Raw genomic sequence first — 15,228 nt, forward strand, 5'->3', positions numbered from 1 at the left:
TGTTCCAGAGTGCAGTATAATGTGTAGTGTGTGCTGTATGAATACCTTGGACTGGTTGTTCTTCAGTCTGTGTGCCTCGTCCACAACCAGACAGGCCCAATTGATGGAGCCCAGGATGGCCATGTCTATGGTGATCAGCTCGTAGGAGGTCAGGAGGACATGGAACTTCACTGCTGCCTCTTTCTATAAAGGAAGAAGAGAGACCAGGGCTACTCCAACAGAAGACCAGAAAAACACCAACACTCTGCCAGTCTGGTCCCTCCCCCTACCTTCATTTTGGAGGCTTTCTTGCCCCCGCGGATGGCGTTGTCCTCAAAGGTGAACTCGTTCTCCCGGATGACAGCACGGCTGTCCTTGTCGCCCACGTAGGTTACCACGTACATGTCAGGAGCCCACATCTCGAACTCCCGCTCCCAGTTTATGATGGTGGACAGGGGGGCGCTCACCAGGAAGGGACCCTTCGAGTGACCCTGAGGGAGAGAAGTCGATACAGGCACACTGACGAGCTGCTACAGCGCAGGCTATCGTACCTTCCAAGAGGGAGAACATAAATTTGTACAATGCTCCCCCTGCCAATGAAATCCAACAAAATCTGCAGATTTGTATATAACATGTTGGTAATCTGTTACCCTCCTGATAAATGACTGGACAGGGCTACTGAATTAATGATTTCATGCCTGTTTGAAGATTAAGTACAAAAAACTAGCAAAACCATACAAACCAATCAGTATGTGCACGTTTCTTATACATTGCAGTCTGCACAGTCTTGCCTAGGGTGTGCAAGAGCCTGTACCTCTTTATACAGAGAGTACAAGAAGACCGCAGTCTGCACGGTCTTGTCCAGAGTGTGTGTGAGCCTGTACCTCTTTATACAGCGAGTACAAGAAGACAGCAGTCTGCACGGTCTTGCCCAGCCCCATCTCGTCGGCCAGGATGGTGTCAGTGCCCTGTGCCCAGGAGAAGCGCAGCCAGTTCAGCCCCTCAAGCTGGTAGGGGTGCAGTGTGCCCCCTGTACTGTCCAGGTACTCCGGCTGGCGCTCAAACTTGATAGTGGGCTGGAGAGAGATGGGAGAGGACGGAGAACAAATTAAGAGGTAGCCAAGTCAACTGCACTCCCAGAAGGAAAACTGGGATGGACTGGCACATTCCAACTGTTAACGAAATGAGAAGTTGGAAAGAAAAAAATGGATAATAGATATATAAAGGAGAAAGAAGCAGCCTGAGACCTCTACAAACAAGGTTATCCCTGGAATTAAAGGAATGCCTTTGCAAGACACTGACTCCAGTGAACATTTCACTTGATTTTTGGGGTACCTAAAAATCGTCTGGGGCAATACTCTGAACAAAACCAGATTTTGGATGTCAAATTCATTATCAAGGCAGCTAAGGGATCCTTAGATGATGGGGAGGGGTGTCCTCTCACACAAGATCCTGTCTTTCCACGAGTATCTTTTTTTCGGAAAACGAGAACACCACTCCCTCATTTTGGGGGTATTGGCTGGATCACATTTTGATAAAGACCATTCATAATCAAGGTATGTACAAAAAGCAGAGGTTACATTACTGTAACTATCTCTTTGAAACGCATCTGTGACACTGGGATATCAGAGTGCTTCCATAAGATGACTTACATCTACTACGGGGTTCTCAGGAGGTCGGTCCAGTTTCTTCACCTTCGCCTTCAACTTCAGCTTCTTCCCTGGTCTCCCTTCCTCCCCCATCATCAACTCCCTGCGAGAGAAAGGCAGATGGGTACAGGCAGACCAACTCCCTGGACACCACATGAGCACTAGACTGAGAAGAGGGGGCTCACACGGGCAGGCTGAATAAGTCGACAGTACTAACTCAGCACTGAGACAAGGTGTTTACGCAGACAGGTGGGGGTGCCCATACCGGCAACTCTGTCAAACTGGACACCAGTACACCATTGTACACCAGCAGAGTTTAACATAACACACATTCTGGGGCAAGACGATCCTCTGCGCAGTGCTGTGCTCTCACACACCTGTGGTTCCAGTAGGCCACTTTATAGCTGTCGTACTCTGGGATGTCCATGTCCTCCAGCTCCCAGGTGGCCTGGTCATAGGGCAGGTCTCGCCACTTGATCAAGAAATGGACATTGTTTTTCTTATCCACGCTGAGCAAAAAGGGAGAAAAGACACTTCAGATCAGCAGACCGGGACATGCGACGCTGTGCATTTAAACCGTTCTGCCCCCAGATGATGAATTCTTCCATCTGCCAGACAACGTACTCCAGTAGTCAAACCATACGACAAATGACAGATGTTTCATTCCAGATTAGAGATGCGAAACTAAGCAAATTATTCCCGACTAACAAAATGTATTCTACATTTGAGATTGGATTATAGATCAATATATTCCACACTGCATTTTTATTCTATTAGCACAAAATTATGACAAGTATTGTATCATTTAAATAAATCTGGGATCATCTCTGAATATATTCCAGATCACAGAGCCATAGGATTCCCCTGGCTGTTCCAAGCTCTGGTCACCTGTGGTTAAGGATGCGATGGATCATCATCCATTCCATCTTGATGCCAAACCGGTAATACTTCTCCTCCATCTGAGCAAAGACGGGGTCTTTATTCTTCCGCTTGGAGCTCTTGTCATCGTCCCCGTCTCCGCCGAAATCCACGGGGGGGGGCTCGTCCATGTCGTTTTTGCGCTGGTAATTCCGGAACATCACCTGACAGTGCAGCTCCAGCTGGAGAGAGAGCGAGAGCCGGGAGGGAGGGGGTCAGCTCGGCATCATAATAATAAACTATTTTATATAGCGCCTTTAAAGGTGGCTTCTCAAAGCGCTTTACAGAATAACAACAACAATAAATAAAAAGAATGCACAAGATAAAACACAATTACAATATACAGAGGAGACCGTGGATGGTGGTACTAAGTAAAGGCTTTTCTAAAGAAAAAGGTTTTGAGTCTGGATTTGAAGGAGTTTAGAGAAGGTGACACTCTGATATCCTTGGGCAGAGAGTTCCAGAGCTTGGAGGCATAACAGGAGAAGGCCCTGTCACCCCTACAATGTAGACGGGCTTGGGGGACAGTAAGGAGAGCAGAGTTAGAAGAGCACAGACGTCGCAGTGACTGATGGGACACTTCAGCACACTGACGTTGCACAGAGACGCAGCCCTCTTGCATCTTGCAGTCAGGAGCGAGGAGACAACTGTCACTTTTGCAATATAACAGACAGGTCAGAGACAAACAGAGGGAGAAGGTGAGAGCTTGACACCTAGAGCCAGACATGGACAGCCCTAGAGAGAAAGACATGCGTGCAGGTCTGACACCATGGAGGAGAGAAAGCAGAACGGGCCTCTGCAGAAAAAGGTGGTACCTGAAGTTCGGACACCCAGGAGCAGTGCCAGTAGGACATGTTGCTCCACTTGACAAAGAACTCCCTCTCGGGGCGTCCTGCCAGGGGCTTGGGGTCGGGGGCGTCGTCTGGGAGACCCGGAGGACGGGGCACCGGGGTGGGGGGCGGGGGCTCACCCCAGCGCCACGTCAAGATCTTCTGGACCTTGCCCTTCATGGGAGGAGACTGAGACAGAGAGGGAGAACTAGATCAGTTGGAGAAGACAAGGCTAACGCTGCAGAGAGAGAGAGGCAGGTCGCCATAAACAGAACGGACTACAACAGCACGATGCGAGGTTAGGGTGGGAAATGCCTTCCTCAGGAATTCAGGATCACCGAGGCAAAAATTCAGACACAAGGAACAGCAACAAATCTCACCTACGATCCTAAAGCAACAGAGGCAAAGAAACCAGCAGGCTGATGAAATTTCTATGCCATCATGACAAAAATAGTCCCTCGCTTAATAGGTCTGTTCTCCCCTTTTATCTTTTATCCCCAGCCCTGATCTGGGAGAGCAGCTATGTCTACAGATTTGCAGTCCAGCTGCATTCGTCTCTATGTGACGAAAACAAACATCAAGCAATTTAAAAGATCATTTTAAAAGCAAGTTAATCCCATGCTATCAGAAGTCCACATTAATGAATGAATTTCTAACGGGACTCTGTTCTTACGGATTATTTCTCTTTTACACTGAATGCTTAAATATATTTGTTTTGTAAGCAAACAGTGTCATTCATCAATATTTTTTTTTCTTCTGGTTTCATTCATATTGCAATGGCACCAACAACAGGAAAAATACCAGTGACAACACTACTAGGTCAGCTCTGCACGATGTCCCAAGCATCGCTCTCCATTGAGCCACCTGATTGGACACGACTCCCATCAATCACATCCCCCCCCCATCCCCTCCTGCTGATTGGCCTCTCCGCTCACCGTGCAGCGGGGGCACAGCCACTCCCCGTTGGGAATCTCGGGCAGGGGCGGGTTGAGGCAGTGGATGTGGTAGGAGGAGGGGCAGGAGTCGCAGCACAGCAGCTCCCCTCCGTCCTTGCACACCCGGCAGAACTCCATGTGGTGGTCGTCCTCCTCCGCCTCGCCCCCACCCTCGTTGTCCTCGTCGCCCTCGGACTGCTCCTCCCTCGCTTCCCACTGCACTCCTTCCTTTTCCTGAAGTTGGGGGGGGGGGAGAGAAAGATCAGGGCATTGAAACCATTTAAGACACACAGCCTTACTCTACACTCAGGAAGATGGGAGTGACTTCCTGTCTGGGGCAGCAGAGTTGTCATCCATGCCCTGCAATGGGTTAGCCACACGCGAGTTTGATCACAATATAAGCATCAAACACAAAGACCGATCCCAGAGCTACTGGGTACATCCGCAGTGGAGATCATTACTATATTATTCTTATATAGTTATTTGGGATAACAGTTCAGCAGCCAGGGTACTTGCGCAATCGAGGAGTTGATGGGGCAGTTATTCACTAGGGAGCACATTTTAGGGGCATGCAAGTGCCTTTACTCACACAGTGGGGGCAGCTCCACTTGCCCTCGGGGGCTTTCTCCATGTCAGGGTCCAGACACACCATGTGATAGGCCCGGGGGCAGGTGTCGCACAGGATGATCTCGCCTCCCTGCTGGCAGACCTCGCAGTAGTCCTGGTGGTCCGTCTCGTAGCCGTCGGCGTCTTCGTCTGGAACGGGACAAGAGGATGGCGGGTAGAGACGAAGGGAGTGAGAGAAGAGGGAGCAGGCACTACGGCACAGGCTTCCCGCCGGTGGGCGGACAGACCTTTCTTCTTCTTCTTGGAGGTCTTGGCGCGCCTCTTGCTCCGGCTGCTCCTGCTGTTCGAGCCGTCCGACACGGAGAAGCTGTTCATGCTGCCCTCGTCGAAGTCGCTGTCCACGTCCAGGTCGTCTTCCTCGCTCTGGAAGGGGAGGGTGCGAGCGCTGATATAGGACGGGGCAGAGGCGGCGGGTGGAACCGAGGGCGGGCGTGAGGGAGTAAGGTGGCCGGACTCACCGACGAGCGCTTCCTCTTGCTGTTGAAGCCGCCCAGTTTGATCTTCAGGGGCGCCACCTTCTTGGTCTTCACCTTCTTCTCGGCTGCCTTTGGCGGGGGCTTGGGCTTGCGGCGGGCGTTCGGACCCTTCCCCTCCTTGGTCTTGGCCTTGCGTAGTGGGGGCGGGGCGGGGGGCTGGTCCGGAGGGGCGGCCGGTGGGGCCGGAGTCTGGGGCACCCCATCCTGGCCGCCGCCTCCCACCATGCTCTCCACCACGGCAGCCACAGCCGCGGCAGCGGCGGCCGCGCTGGCCCCAGCGCTGCCCCGCAAGGGGTTATTGGTGCTGAACTCGCGCCACTTCGCCCCCAGGACCATCATCATCTTGGACACGGCAATCTTGGGGTTCTTGGCTGCAATCAGGGGTCTGCGAGTGCATTTTGGGGGGGGGGGGGTTAGTCCAACACATTCTGAGCGAGCAAAAACTACAGCACATGTGACTAAATCAGAAGAGAGAAGGGACAAAGTCGCTAAGAAATCGTGAAGATGGGTACCTGACAAACTGGCTGAAGGCCTTGTAGTTGGTTAGGGTGCGATAGTCCTCCTGTGTGAAGACGTGGTCAATATCCTCCATCCCCCACTCTTCTAGCAGCTGTGCAGAGGACTTGGGCTCCTGAGAGAAAGCAGGGGATAGAAAGTTAAAACAGCAGGGATGCAGGACTGGACACGTGAGGACGTTACCTCTGCTCCGAGAGACTAGGGAGAGAAGCATCCTGATTAATTCAGGTCAAAGGGCCACTACTGGCTTGGAAGATAAGATCACTTTATTGGCCATATACAATTTCTTGTATGAGGAATTTGTCTTTTTGCATACCCCAGCTTGCTCTCCAGGAGACACACCGACAGGGAGAGAAGCTTGGGGTCAGAGCGCAGGGTCAGCCATTTATACGGCTCCCCTGGAGCAGCTGGGGTTGAGGGCCTTGCTCAGGGGCCCAACAGGATTCCTCTGCCGGCCGCGGGATTCAAACCGGCAACCTTCCAGCCACAGGCGCAGATCCTGAGTCACAGAGCCACCGCTCCACCCCATAACAGGGAAGATACGACATAGCTGAAGGGATTATTAGATGAACATGGGGAACTAACAACCATCCTCTCCTTTATGGCTCTCGTTCTGTTCTTCCTACATCCCGACTCCCCCTCCAAAAACTCTCAGGGTCATGACGGGTAGCTACGAACGGGCAGGCAAGTAGGGCTGTAGCCCTGTCCTCCCCCAGCAAGACTGACGTTTGTCTGGGTGAGGGTATGATGGGAATTCTGGAATGAAATCCTTCCCTCTGTTCCCTTACCCTCCCCACCCCTCTCACCTGACTGTCTTCCTCCTCCTCCTCTTCTTCCGGCTCGGGATCCTTCCGTTTGCTCTTGCTGCCCCCCGCGCCCCCGGCGGAGCCGCCCCCGCCGCCGCCGCCGCCACCGGCACCCGCTCCCCCTCCGGCTGCTCGCTTCTCCTTCTTGGCGGCGCTCGCCCTCTTCTTCTTCTTGCGCCCGGGGGTGTAGTCGCTGCCCTCGCTGTCGGAGCGGCCCCCGCCCTCCTCGTCGTCGTCGCCCACGCCATCGCCGAGATCGGCCCCCTCCGGGGAGCTGCTCGCCAGGTCCTGGGACAGAAGCAGGGGCCGTCAGGCCACACAGAGGAAGGAGACGGCCTCTCTATATCGGTGGATCCCCACCCTGCTCGTGGAGAGACACCCCAGCTGAGCTCTGCTCCCCCAGGGCTAAAAGATCTGATCTAGACTTGTATTTAAAATGTCTCTCTGATCAGTCCTGCATGTCAAAAACACCCAGCTTCAAGGGTACAGATTGCAACAGTTTCGGCACACAGACCTTCGCACAGTCTCCGTTCACTCTGCTTGCCATCATTTCCAGCTAAACCGCTCTTACACCGAACTACGGCGAATAGATATAGTGGAGGTGTTACTATCGGGCACGGCTGTAGTGTTTTTTCCCCCCTCCTGCAGAGGTCCAATACTCCCACTCGAATGAAGGAGAGTTCTCAGAAATTGGGCGATATCGATTAGAAAGCCTATCTGGACCTTTGCCCCAGACACAAAAGTGAAACTTTTTTTACACAGTTACGAGGGGAAATGCATTTATGTCAGCGTTCACGTTTCACTGTTAGCTCTGGAGCAAACTAAGGTGACTGTGTCCGTGTCTTCGAGGATTTTGAATTCCTGCATCATTGTCCCTTCGTAATCTCTATTTTAGACTAAAAGGAGGGTTTTTCCAGCCTCTCAGAAGAGAACATTTTTTCACATTCTAGCTTTCATTTGGTTGATGTAGTATCTGTAGGACCTCCTTTTTAAAAAGGAGCTTTCTCCAAAACTGTGGATCTACTTCTCAATATACACTGCAGTTTAACACTTTCAAAATCTGACAGGCACTCTGACCTCCGACCTTACCACCACTACATCCAGCACAACAGCAAGTGAGGAAAAGGCCAGTCTGCCAGTGTGTCCAATTATCAGCACGTAAGTCACCTTACTGGGTAAGTTACAGTGTGCAAGGCCCATACCTCTCTCCTCTGTCTCTGTCTCTTGGCTGTCTTGCTTTCTCGGCTCTTCTTGGCTTTCTTCTTCTTCTTCACCTTTGGAGCGTCGCCATCCGATAGCTCCTCCTCCAGATCGTCGTCATTGTCTGCGATTGGACGAGAGAGAGGGGGGGAGGGGGCAGGGGTCAGAGGCCGCTCACAGATCCCGTCGTTACTGTTCTTCTGCCAAGATCATGGTTTGAAAAAAAGAAAAACACTCGCTACTGCAGAGAGACAGATCAATCACCTCGGGCGCAGTCTGGTCAGGTGACCAGCTACCGGATCCTGACAGACTGCGCAGGCAGTGTAGAAAGACAAAACACACACACTGGTCAGCTCAAGGGAGAAACATACTCCTGCAAAACTGCAGTTTCAAGCACCTCGAGCTTTATCAGCTGATGGCTCTTGTATCCTACATAAGTGAATATCAGATCACAAACGGAGCTCCTTTCAGGCTGGTAAACTTACAGGTCACTTACAGCCCATGTTGACCCCACGAAACATACAAAAACACAGGTGACGTGCCGTGTTTTCAAGTATTCAAGATTACATTAACTTCAAAAATCTCGCTATACAGACATCTCAACTGCTTTTGGGGCCTGTTAGCAGGTGAGGTCCGTCTTTCTTGAGGTCTCCAGTCGAGCAATCCCTCCTGGCACGAGACGCCCTCACCGAGAGCACGCAGTGCAGAAGGCATGCAACCATCTCGACTGCAGCAACTCACCCAACCACTGTCCTTCAGCTGGAGGCAAATGCTGCAATGAACAGAACCTTGCGCAAATGGTGCCAGGCATGAACCAGTTCATACGAACTGTGGCGGAACTGTTAATGCTAGAACTTCCTGGCACACTGGCATGGGATGGGGCATCCACAGTGCCCGACACCTTGCATTAAGTAAACATGGGCTTTCCAGTGTCATCGAGGTCGTTACTGCGCCTCTGCAGACACACTGCCAAAATATTTACAAGTGTCCACGGAAAACGACTAACTGGATGATAGGACAACGCCGTAGGCGATTTATAACCTTTTTCAGTAGTTTATTCGAATTCTGATAATGACAAAACAAGCCAACAGACGTAAAGGTATAGCATACTCTATACTCTATATAGCATATAGAAATCCTTCAGCCTTTAACTCGCCCTGGCTGTGGACATGACAGCGCTGCTCCAGGGTTACAACCCCTCATTTAGGAGGAATGAAACAAGGAGGCAGCCGCAAGGGAGAAGTTGGGGTGGAGGGAGGGGAGCTTGGAAAGAGGTGTGCAGAGCGGTGAGCAACCAGGAGTTAGTTATGTGGGGAAGCAGAAGGGCAACTTTAGAATCTGACCTCCAACGTTTAACAATCTGGGGAGAGCCCTGCTTTTCCATTTTCAACTGTGTCCCTTCTGAAACTAAAAATCAGCAACATTATTCAAGCAGGTGAAGGAACCCATCAGGCCTAGTTAATGGAACAGTCCAGCTGGGTGATTAGAGACCTCCAAGACACATTTACAACTATCGTTAAATGTCACTGCCAGTAATCTTGGTAGGTGGTGGATGCTACAGATGAAAATTTGGCGGGATTTATCTAGCTGAGAGAATGAGGCTGGCCAAACCCCCCAACTCAGTACTGCAAGGATTGAACTGGGAAGCCGCTGCAAGGGTGTAGATGGAGGGGGGGGGGGGGTGAGAGAAATACGAGAAGGGAAGTTCCAGGTACGAGATTTACAAGTGTAGGCGAGCGGAGGTGTGCAAGATTAGGATCTAACCTTCCGCCAGAACGTGTGTTCATTTAATTCCATGAAATGTGGAAGAAAGATATTTTTTTTCATATCCTCACAAAGCCAAACGGTTGTTAATCAAGTCCGAAACCAAGCTGGTTCACCCTGACAATTCCTGTTACTAGCACAGGAGAGAGAATCAGAATTATTCCTTGCATCAGTATAACGCCATTCACTTCCCAGAGAAATCCTAAACACCCCCGATGTGTGATAGGATTCCAAACACTGCACCTACACAGCAGATTAGGCAGACTAGGAAATTCCTCCACCATCTGAATTGAGGAAGGACCCCAGGGAAGCCAGGCTGGACAAATTGGAATTTAAACAGGACGCTCGGGACTAACACCCCTTCTCTTACAAACAGTGTCTTGGGATCCTCAACAAGCTAGGAGTCAGAACCTCCAACTATCATCCCATCTAAAGGACAACATCTCCTACAGCACAGTGTCTTGTTTTCATACAGGAGCAGTGGATCGGAAATTCCAAGAGCAACTGCTTGAAAAGAGAGCAACAAAGGTGACAATCATCTCTGTTACATCTAGGTCACACTTCCACCTTCATTAAAGCCCCCCCCCTAAAACCTCTGCCCAGGACAGGAAATTCCATGTCGGTCAGCCCCTCAGAGGCAGCATCCGACACCACTTCCAAGTTTTCCATGGGAGGTCTCCCACTGCAGTATTGACCAGGCACAGCCATGCTTAACTTCCCAGGCTACCAGTCTAGCTGGGTAAGTGCAGACCTTCAAGACACATTAACAAAACTACATCTCATTGCTAGTGATCCTGGGAGATTTCAGATGCTACTTATTTGGAAACATCACTGCTTCGGAAGATGAAAATTGCCTGGCAGAGAGAATGGCAGCTAAGCTGCAAACGTGAGGCTAGCCAACTGCCCACCCCCTTCACTACTGCAAGGGTTGAACTAGAACGCTGCCATACAGGTGCAGATTGAGGTGGGGGGCTTTAATTACCGGCACCAGTCACCCAGAACGCTCATGATCGTCCCCGCACTGCAAGCCCAACAGTGCCAGCCGGAGGACGCCGATCTCCCAGACAGCCCTACTACTTCACAACACGTCACAGCAGAGGAAAACCTTGGCCAGCTCTAACCTGGCCAACCCCAGAGGGTGCTGGCCACTTGAGCGGCCCCCAGTTTGGGGAAGCCCGTCCGTGCTCAGATACTGGCACGGCCCAACCCAGCAAGCCGCCCGAGCGCAGACTCTTCCCAACAGCGCCCCCACAGCCCCTCCACACGGGCTGCTGCTGCTGCTGCTGCTGCTGCACGGTGTACTGTAAACATGATGGCTGCTGCGGGCTCTTCTGTATACACAGCAGCCCCGCCGCACTGTAAACACCACTTCATTCCTTCATACGCCCTCAGTCCCGTCGCCATGTCTTTCCCAAGACGCCGCGCGGCTCCCCCCTCCCCCACCCAGAGACATCAGAGCCTGGGGCGAACGCCACCTTCTAACCCACCCTCCACAATCCCAAACCCGGACACTAGATGGCGGGTTTCAATTAGCCGAAGGGTTCTTGTCGATTCCCCCGTGAAATTCCACAAAGAAAGACGGAATCAGGATTTATCAGCCAGGAATGACGGGGTGCAGCCTGTCCTCAGATTAAAGTTTCGATTTTATCCGAGATCTAATTATCCAGGATTCCATCAGGCGCATTTAATCTATTGTTAAGAGGAGCATCTCCCCCCACACTCAGTGACGGTGCCCAGCTTTCCTGCAGCGTTTCTTTACCCTGTGGGATAAGCAGCCATCTGGATTAGCACATCGGGCTTCGAGTGACTCACACAAGGCCCAGGCTCCCTTAACCCTACGGCTGCGTCGACGGTGGCTCCGAGTTTGGCCTTGTGTTACACTGAATCGCGCAGGGGAGAAAACACAGCACAGGGCGCTTCGCAAGAGGAGACAAGGGGGGGAGGTGGGGGTGCACTGCACATCAACAAGTGAGGCTGCAGAGTCACGGATATCGAGATCCGCTTTCCATCCCGGCTCAAGGACGGCGCGCAAGGACGCCGGCCCGGAACCTGCTCAGGGTGACACGACGGGAGAGCTGCCCGAGCCGGGGACTTCCTGGTAACGAGCCCTCCGCTCCAACCACCGGCCTCCCTGCTCGTGCCCTTCCCAGTCAAGCAACGCCATTTCGATAACAGGCAACCCGGTGCACTGTGGACACTCCCCCATCCTTCGCAAGCAGAGGTGCAGTACAGCATTTCAGGGGGGGTGACTGGGCACGTTATAATGAGCCTTCAGTAAGGTGATTCTCACCTCCGTCCCACTCAGGTTAAAGCACAGCAGTGAGGCTATTTTACAACAGGCAGCGGTGGGGAAAGTGATGCATAATTGCCCCTGTAATACAAGACCACTGCAAAAGTATGGGCAAACTACACTTTGATTACAGACTGGCATATGCACAACAGAAGAAGTCACTTATAAGAGGGACTATATTCAAAAGCTCAAGAACTGTCATTAAGAAGCTAGAGGAGAAATACAATAGAACCACATTATTCAGCTGGGCTGTTACTTTCTTATAGTTCACCACATTACAAAATGAAGGCACAGTAAATGTACTGGGAGGGGGAGACAACTTCCAAGTCAAAGTACATCACAATAGGTGTATTAAGTGTATTGCATATTAAGCAATTTCAAGTGAAAAAAACCAGAATAAGTGAGCTAGCTTTAGATCAGAAATCAACTCCAAACAGACAAAAGTGGACTTTTATTAAGAGGGGACTACAAGTATCATAGGTATACAAATCCATGGTCAGAATGCTAGACTGATTTTAAAGGTACTTTTTTAAAGAATGTATCGTGAACTGAGCCGACGTCTGTTACAACTCTACCAATAACTCAACCTGCTACTTTATTTCACGTCTGATAAATCCGATTAGACCTAAATCTAAACCTAAAAAAAAAGTTACCGCGCGAACATATAAAAATAAACTAAATAAAAGATGGCCTATATTTTCCCTTTCTGTAATGCGTACCCCCAAAACAAGTTAAATTTCAGTTCTCAAGGTACTACCCAGTAAAAAGAAATTTCCCTTTATTTTTATTTTTTAAAAAAAACAAGACTTCCGTAGGAGTCAGGCTTCTGTCGGCGACAGGAAATAAGCAGGCCGCGGTCCCCAGCCTGCTTGCTGGCACACCGGCTTTCACGTAATAAATACGGAGAGAAGACCCAACTGCCCAACTAGTGCTACGAAAACTGTTCGAATATGTTAGAATAGTTACTCTAAACGTATTTTCTCAATCCTCACACCCTATTCGCTCATGATATGTAAGATTTTGGTCCTAGTTGTTTCACTTTAAGACGAGATCGAAGCGAGAGAAACAGGAACTCTTGACAATTACGTAACACTTCCCAGATATTAACATTTTATTTCAAAGACTTTTTTTTAAATCCTTGACTTATGCAGAAAAGATACTTAAAATCCACCAAATCTGATAAAGTGGTTTAAGAGCAAATTTTCCATGTATCCTTCTTCCGGTGTGCTCACACACACACACACTACACACTGCTGACTACATAAAGGGGATTACAAAATAAAATTATAAAGTTCTTATATCAGCTTTGGGCAATTCGGTATAATCAGGCCGATTACATTTTCGCAAAATTCATTAAAAGAAACACTGTTCCCTGTTAACCGACTCCCACACGTGAAGACACAGTAGGCCCGTAGTCTAAAAAATGCCGGTTCAATTGCAAGCCGGCATTTCCTATTTACAGTGCAATTCTTCAGCCGTAACAACAAACGAGTACAAATTATTACTGCACACACACACACACACACATATATATATAAGCACACAAACATTAGCGAGACTATAAAATAACTAGCCCAGGAAAATCTGAATGAGATGTTTAAATGCACACGGCTGGTATTTTGTTCCATCATTCAATGTACAAACTTTTGCGATCCAGTTTTCTCTCTTTAAAAAAAAAAAGACAGTAAAATGCACATTCCACGATACAAGAACGTATTAAAACGCAGACCTAAAAAAAAACAAATACCGACGACAATCGCAGACACGCAGGCCCCCGTCACCCACTCACCAACCCCCCCCCAAAAAGGAAATTAAAAAACGAGACGGTCCTGTCCTTGGTTAAAATGTTTGAAGCAGCAACATAACTCCCAAAATAGACGATCGATTCTCAAAAAGACTAGTCTAGTGCACTCTCTTTAAATACTCTGTAAAGACAGCTGTATTTCACGTGTGCTGCGTTAGGTTAGTGAGACATGCGAGTACAAGCCAAAATATTTCAGTTACCTTGCAAAAGCGAGCGGTCGTCCAAGCTTCCGAAATCCTGTCCCTCGTCTTCACTCCCGGACATTTTGTGTTAAATGGCTTTCCTATAAATATATCTGAAAGTGAGTTTGTGTGTGTGTGTGTCGGTACCGGGGAGGGAATTATCGAGGGAGGTGGCGGTAATGGTTGGAGGGAGCTGACGAGCCGATGATGAAAAAGCCCTTCTTTGTTATTTTACGAGAAAAAGAGTCACACAGCGCATAAACCCCCGGTCTTCTTAGAAATGTCTCCGCTACCGGCAACACCAGCAAGAAGGACCGAGTTTGTATCCCAAACTAGAATCGATGCTCCTCAAACACACACGTCTGAAACCAGGGGGGGGGAACGCCGCCAAACTCAACGTTAAAAGGATATAAACTCTCCGGAAAAGAAAAACTGTCGATGTTTTCAGTTAGATGTCTAAACTGCAGTAGTACTATACCGGCTTCTGGAAAGTGGCCGGCAGCGAAGTAAAGTGAGCTGGGAGTTGCACACAAAATAATAAGTATTCCGGATAAAAGGGTCAAAGTTGGCGTTCGGCGGTCTCCTCTTGAATGCTCCCCCCCTTATACAAAGACAACCGACGTGTCGGAGCAGAAATGTCCGACTCAGGAGGGTTGTATAATCCCGAGTTGTGCCAGGTTACGAATAACCCCCAACAACAAGAGCGACTACACGAGGGTAGTTCAACAACGGTTTCCTTGCCGGCTCAGGAGCGAAGACCGCTTCTTCGGAGAGGCGATTGATTGCCGTGGGTATTTCGGGCACGACAAAATGTCTGGTCCAGTCCGGCCGCACAGTCATCCGCACACACTCGCCCTCTCCCTCTCACACACACAAAGAGACCGGGGCAAACCGAAAAGCGAGAGAGAGGCAGACATCCCATAATAATAATCCTGTACACCCCCCCCCCACCTCCAACCCTGCTCTATAATACACACTAACACTCCACACGCAGTTACCCCAGCAACGGGCAGACCATAATACTCCATCCCATGTATATACACACGCACGCAAGACACCCCCTGGGCTCTTCCGGCCCCTAGCAACCGCCGTTGCCGTGGAGACGGTCGCGCCCCCCCCTTCCGTGCCGACGGCCATCCCATAATACCCGGGCTCCACTTCGCGGATCACCCATCCCATAATATGCATATCTCCAAAAAATTATCAGTCGCCTGGTCGCCCAGGCAACCCAGGCCACAAATGACAGGCCATA

At 50.2% G+C, this 15,228-nt stretch overlaps 1 protein-coding gene across 6 annotated transcripts in view; it reads right to left on the bottom strand.

Moving 5' to 3' along the window:
* chd4b (chromodomain helicase DNA binding protein 4b) overlaps nt 1-14,851 on the bottom strand; it is a 31,110-nt gene extending 16,259 nt beyond the window's left edge. For all 6 annotated transcript variants that reach the window (XR_016094661.1, XM_088939392.1, XM_088939391.1 and 3 more), the window contains exons 1-15: nt 13,995-14,851; nt 7,939-8,060; nt 6,737-7,024; nt 5,927-6,045; nt 5,397-5,799; nt 5,166-5,301; nt 4,901-5,067; nt 4,312-4,545; nt 3,362-3,565; nt 2,517-2,728; nt 2,006-2,137; nt 1,632-1,731; nt 864-1,055; nt 270-470; nt 46-183 (exon numbers count right to left, since the gene is read on the bottom strand). Coding sequence is in view for 5 of the 6 variants with exons in the window: in XM_088939392.1 (XP_088795518.1) it covers nt 46-183; nt 270-470; nt 864-1,055; nt 1,632-1,731; nt 2,006-2,137; nt 2,517-2,728; nt 3,362-3,565; nt 4,312-4,545; nt 4,901-5,067; nt 5,166-5,301; nt 5,397-5,799; nt 5,927-6,045; nt 6,737-7,024; nt 7,939-8,060; nt 13,995-14,058 (2,712 nt within the window). In the remaining variant the exon portion in view is untranslated. The remainder of the gene's footprint in view (nt 1-45; nt 184-269; nt 471-863; nt 1,056-1,631; nt 1,732-2,005; nt 2,138-2,516; nt 2,729-3,361; nt 3,566-4,311; nt 4,546-4,900; nt 5,068-5,165; nt 5,302-5,396; nt 5,800-5,926; nt 6,046-6,736; nt 7,025-7,938; nt 8,061-13,994) is intronic.
* Nucleotides 14,852-15,228: the final 377 nt, after the last annotated feature.

This window comes from Atractosteus spatula, chromosome 22 (genome assembly GCF_055471065.1).
Source record: "Atractosteus spatula isolate fAtrSpa1 chromosome 22, fAtrSpa1.hap1, whole genome shotgun sequence".
NCBI classification, from domain to species: Eukaryota; Metazoa; Chordata; class Actinopteri; order Semionotiformes; family Lepisosteidae; genus Atractosteus; species Atractosteus spatula.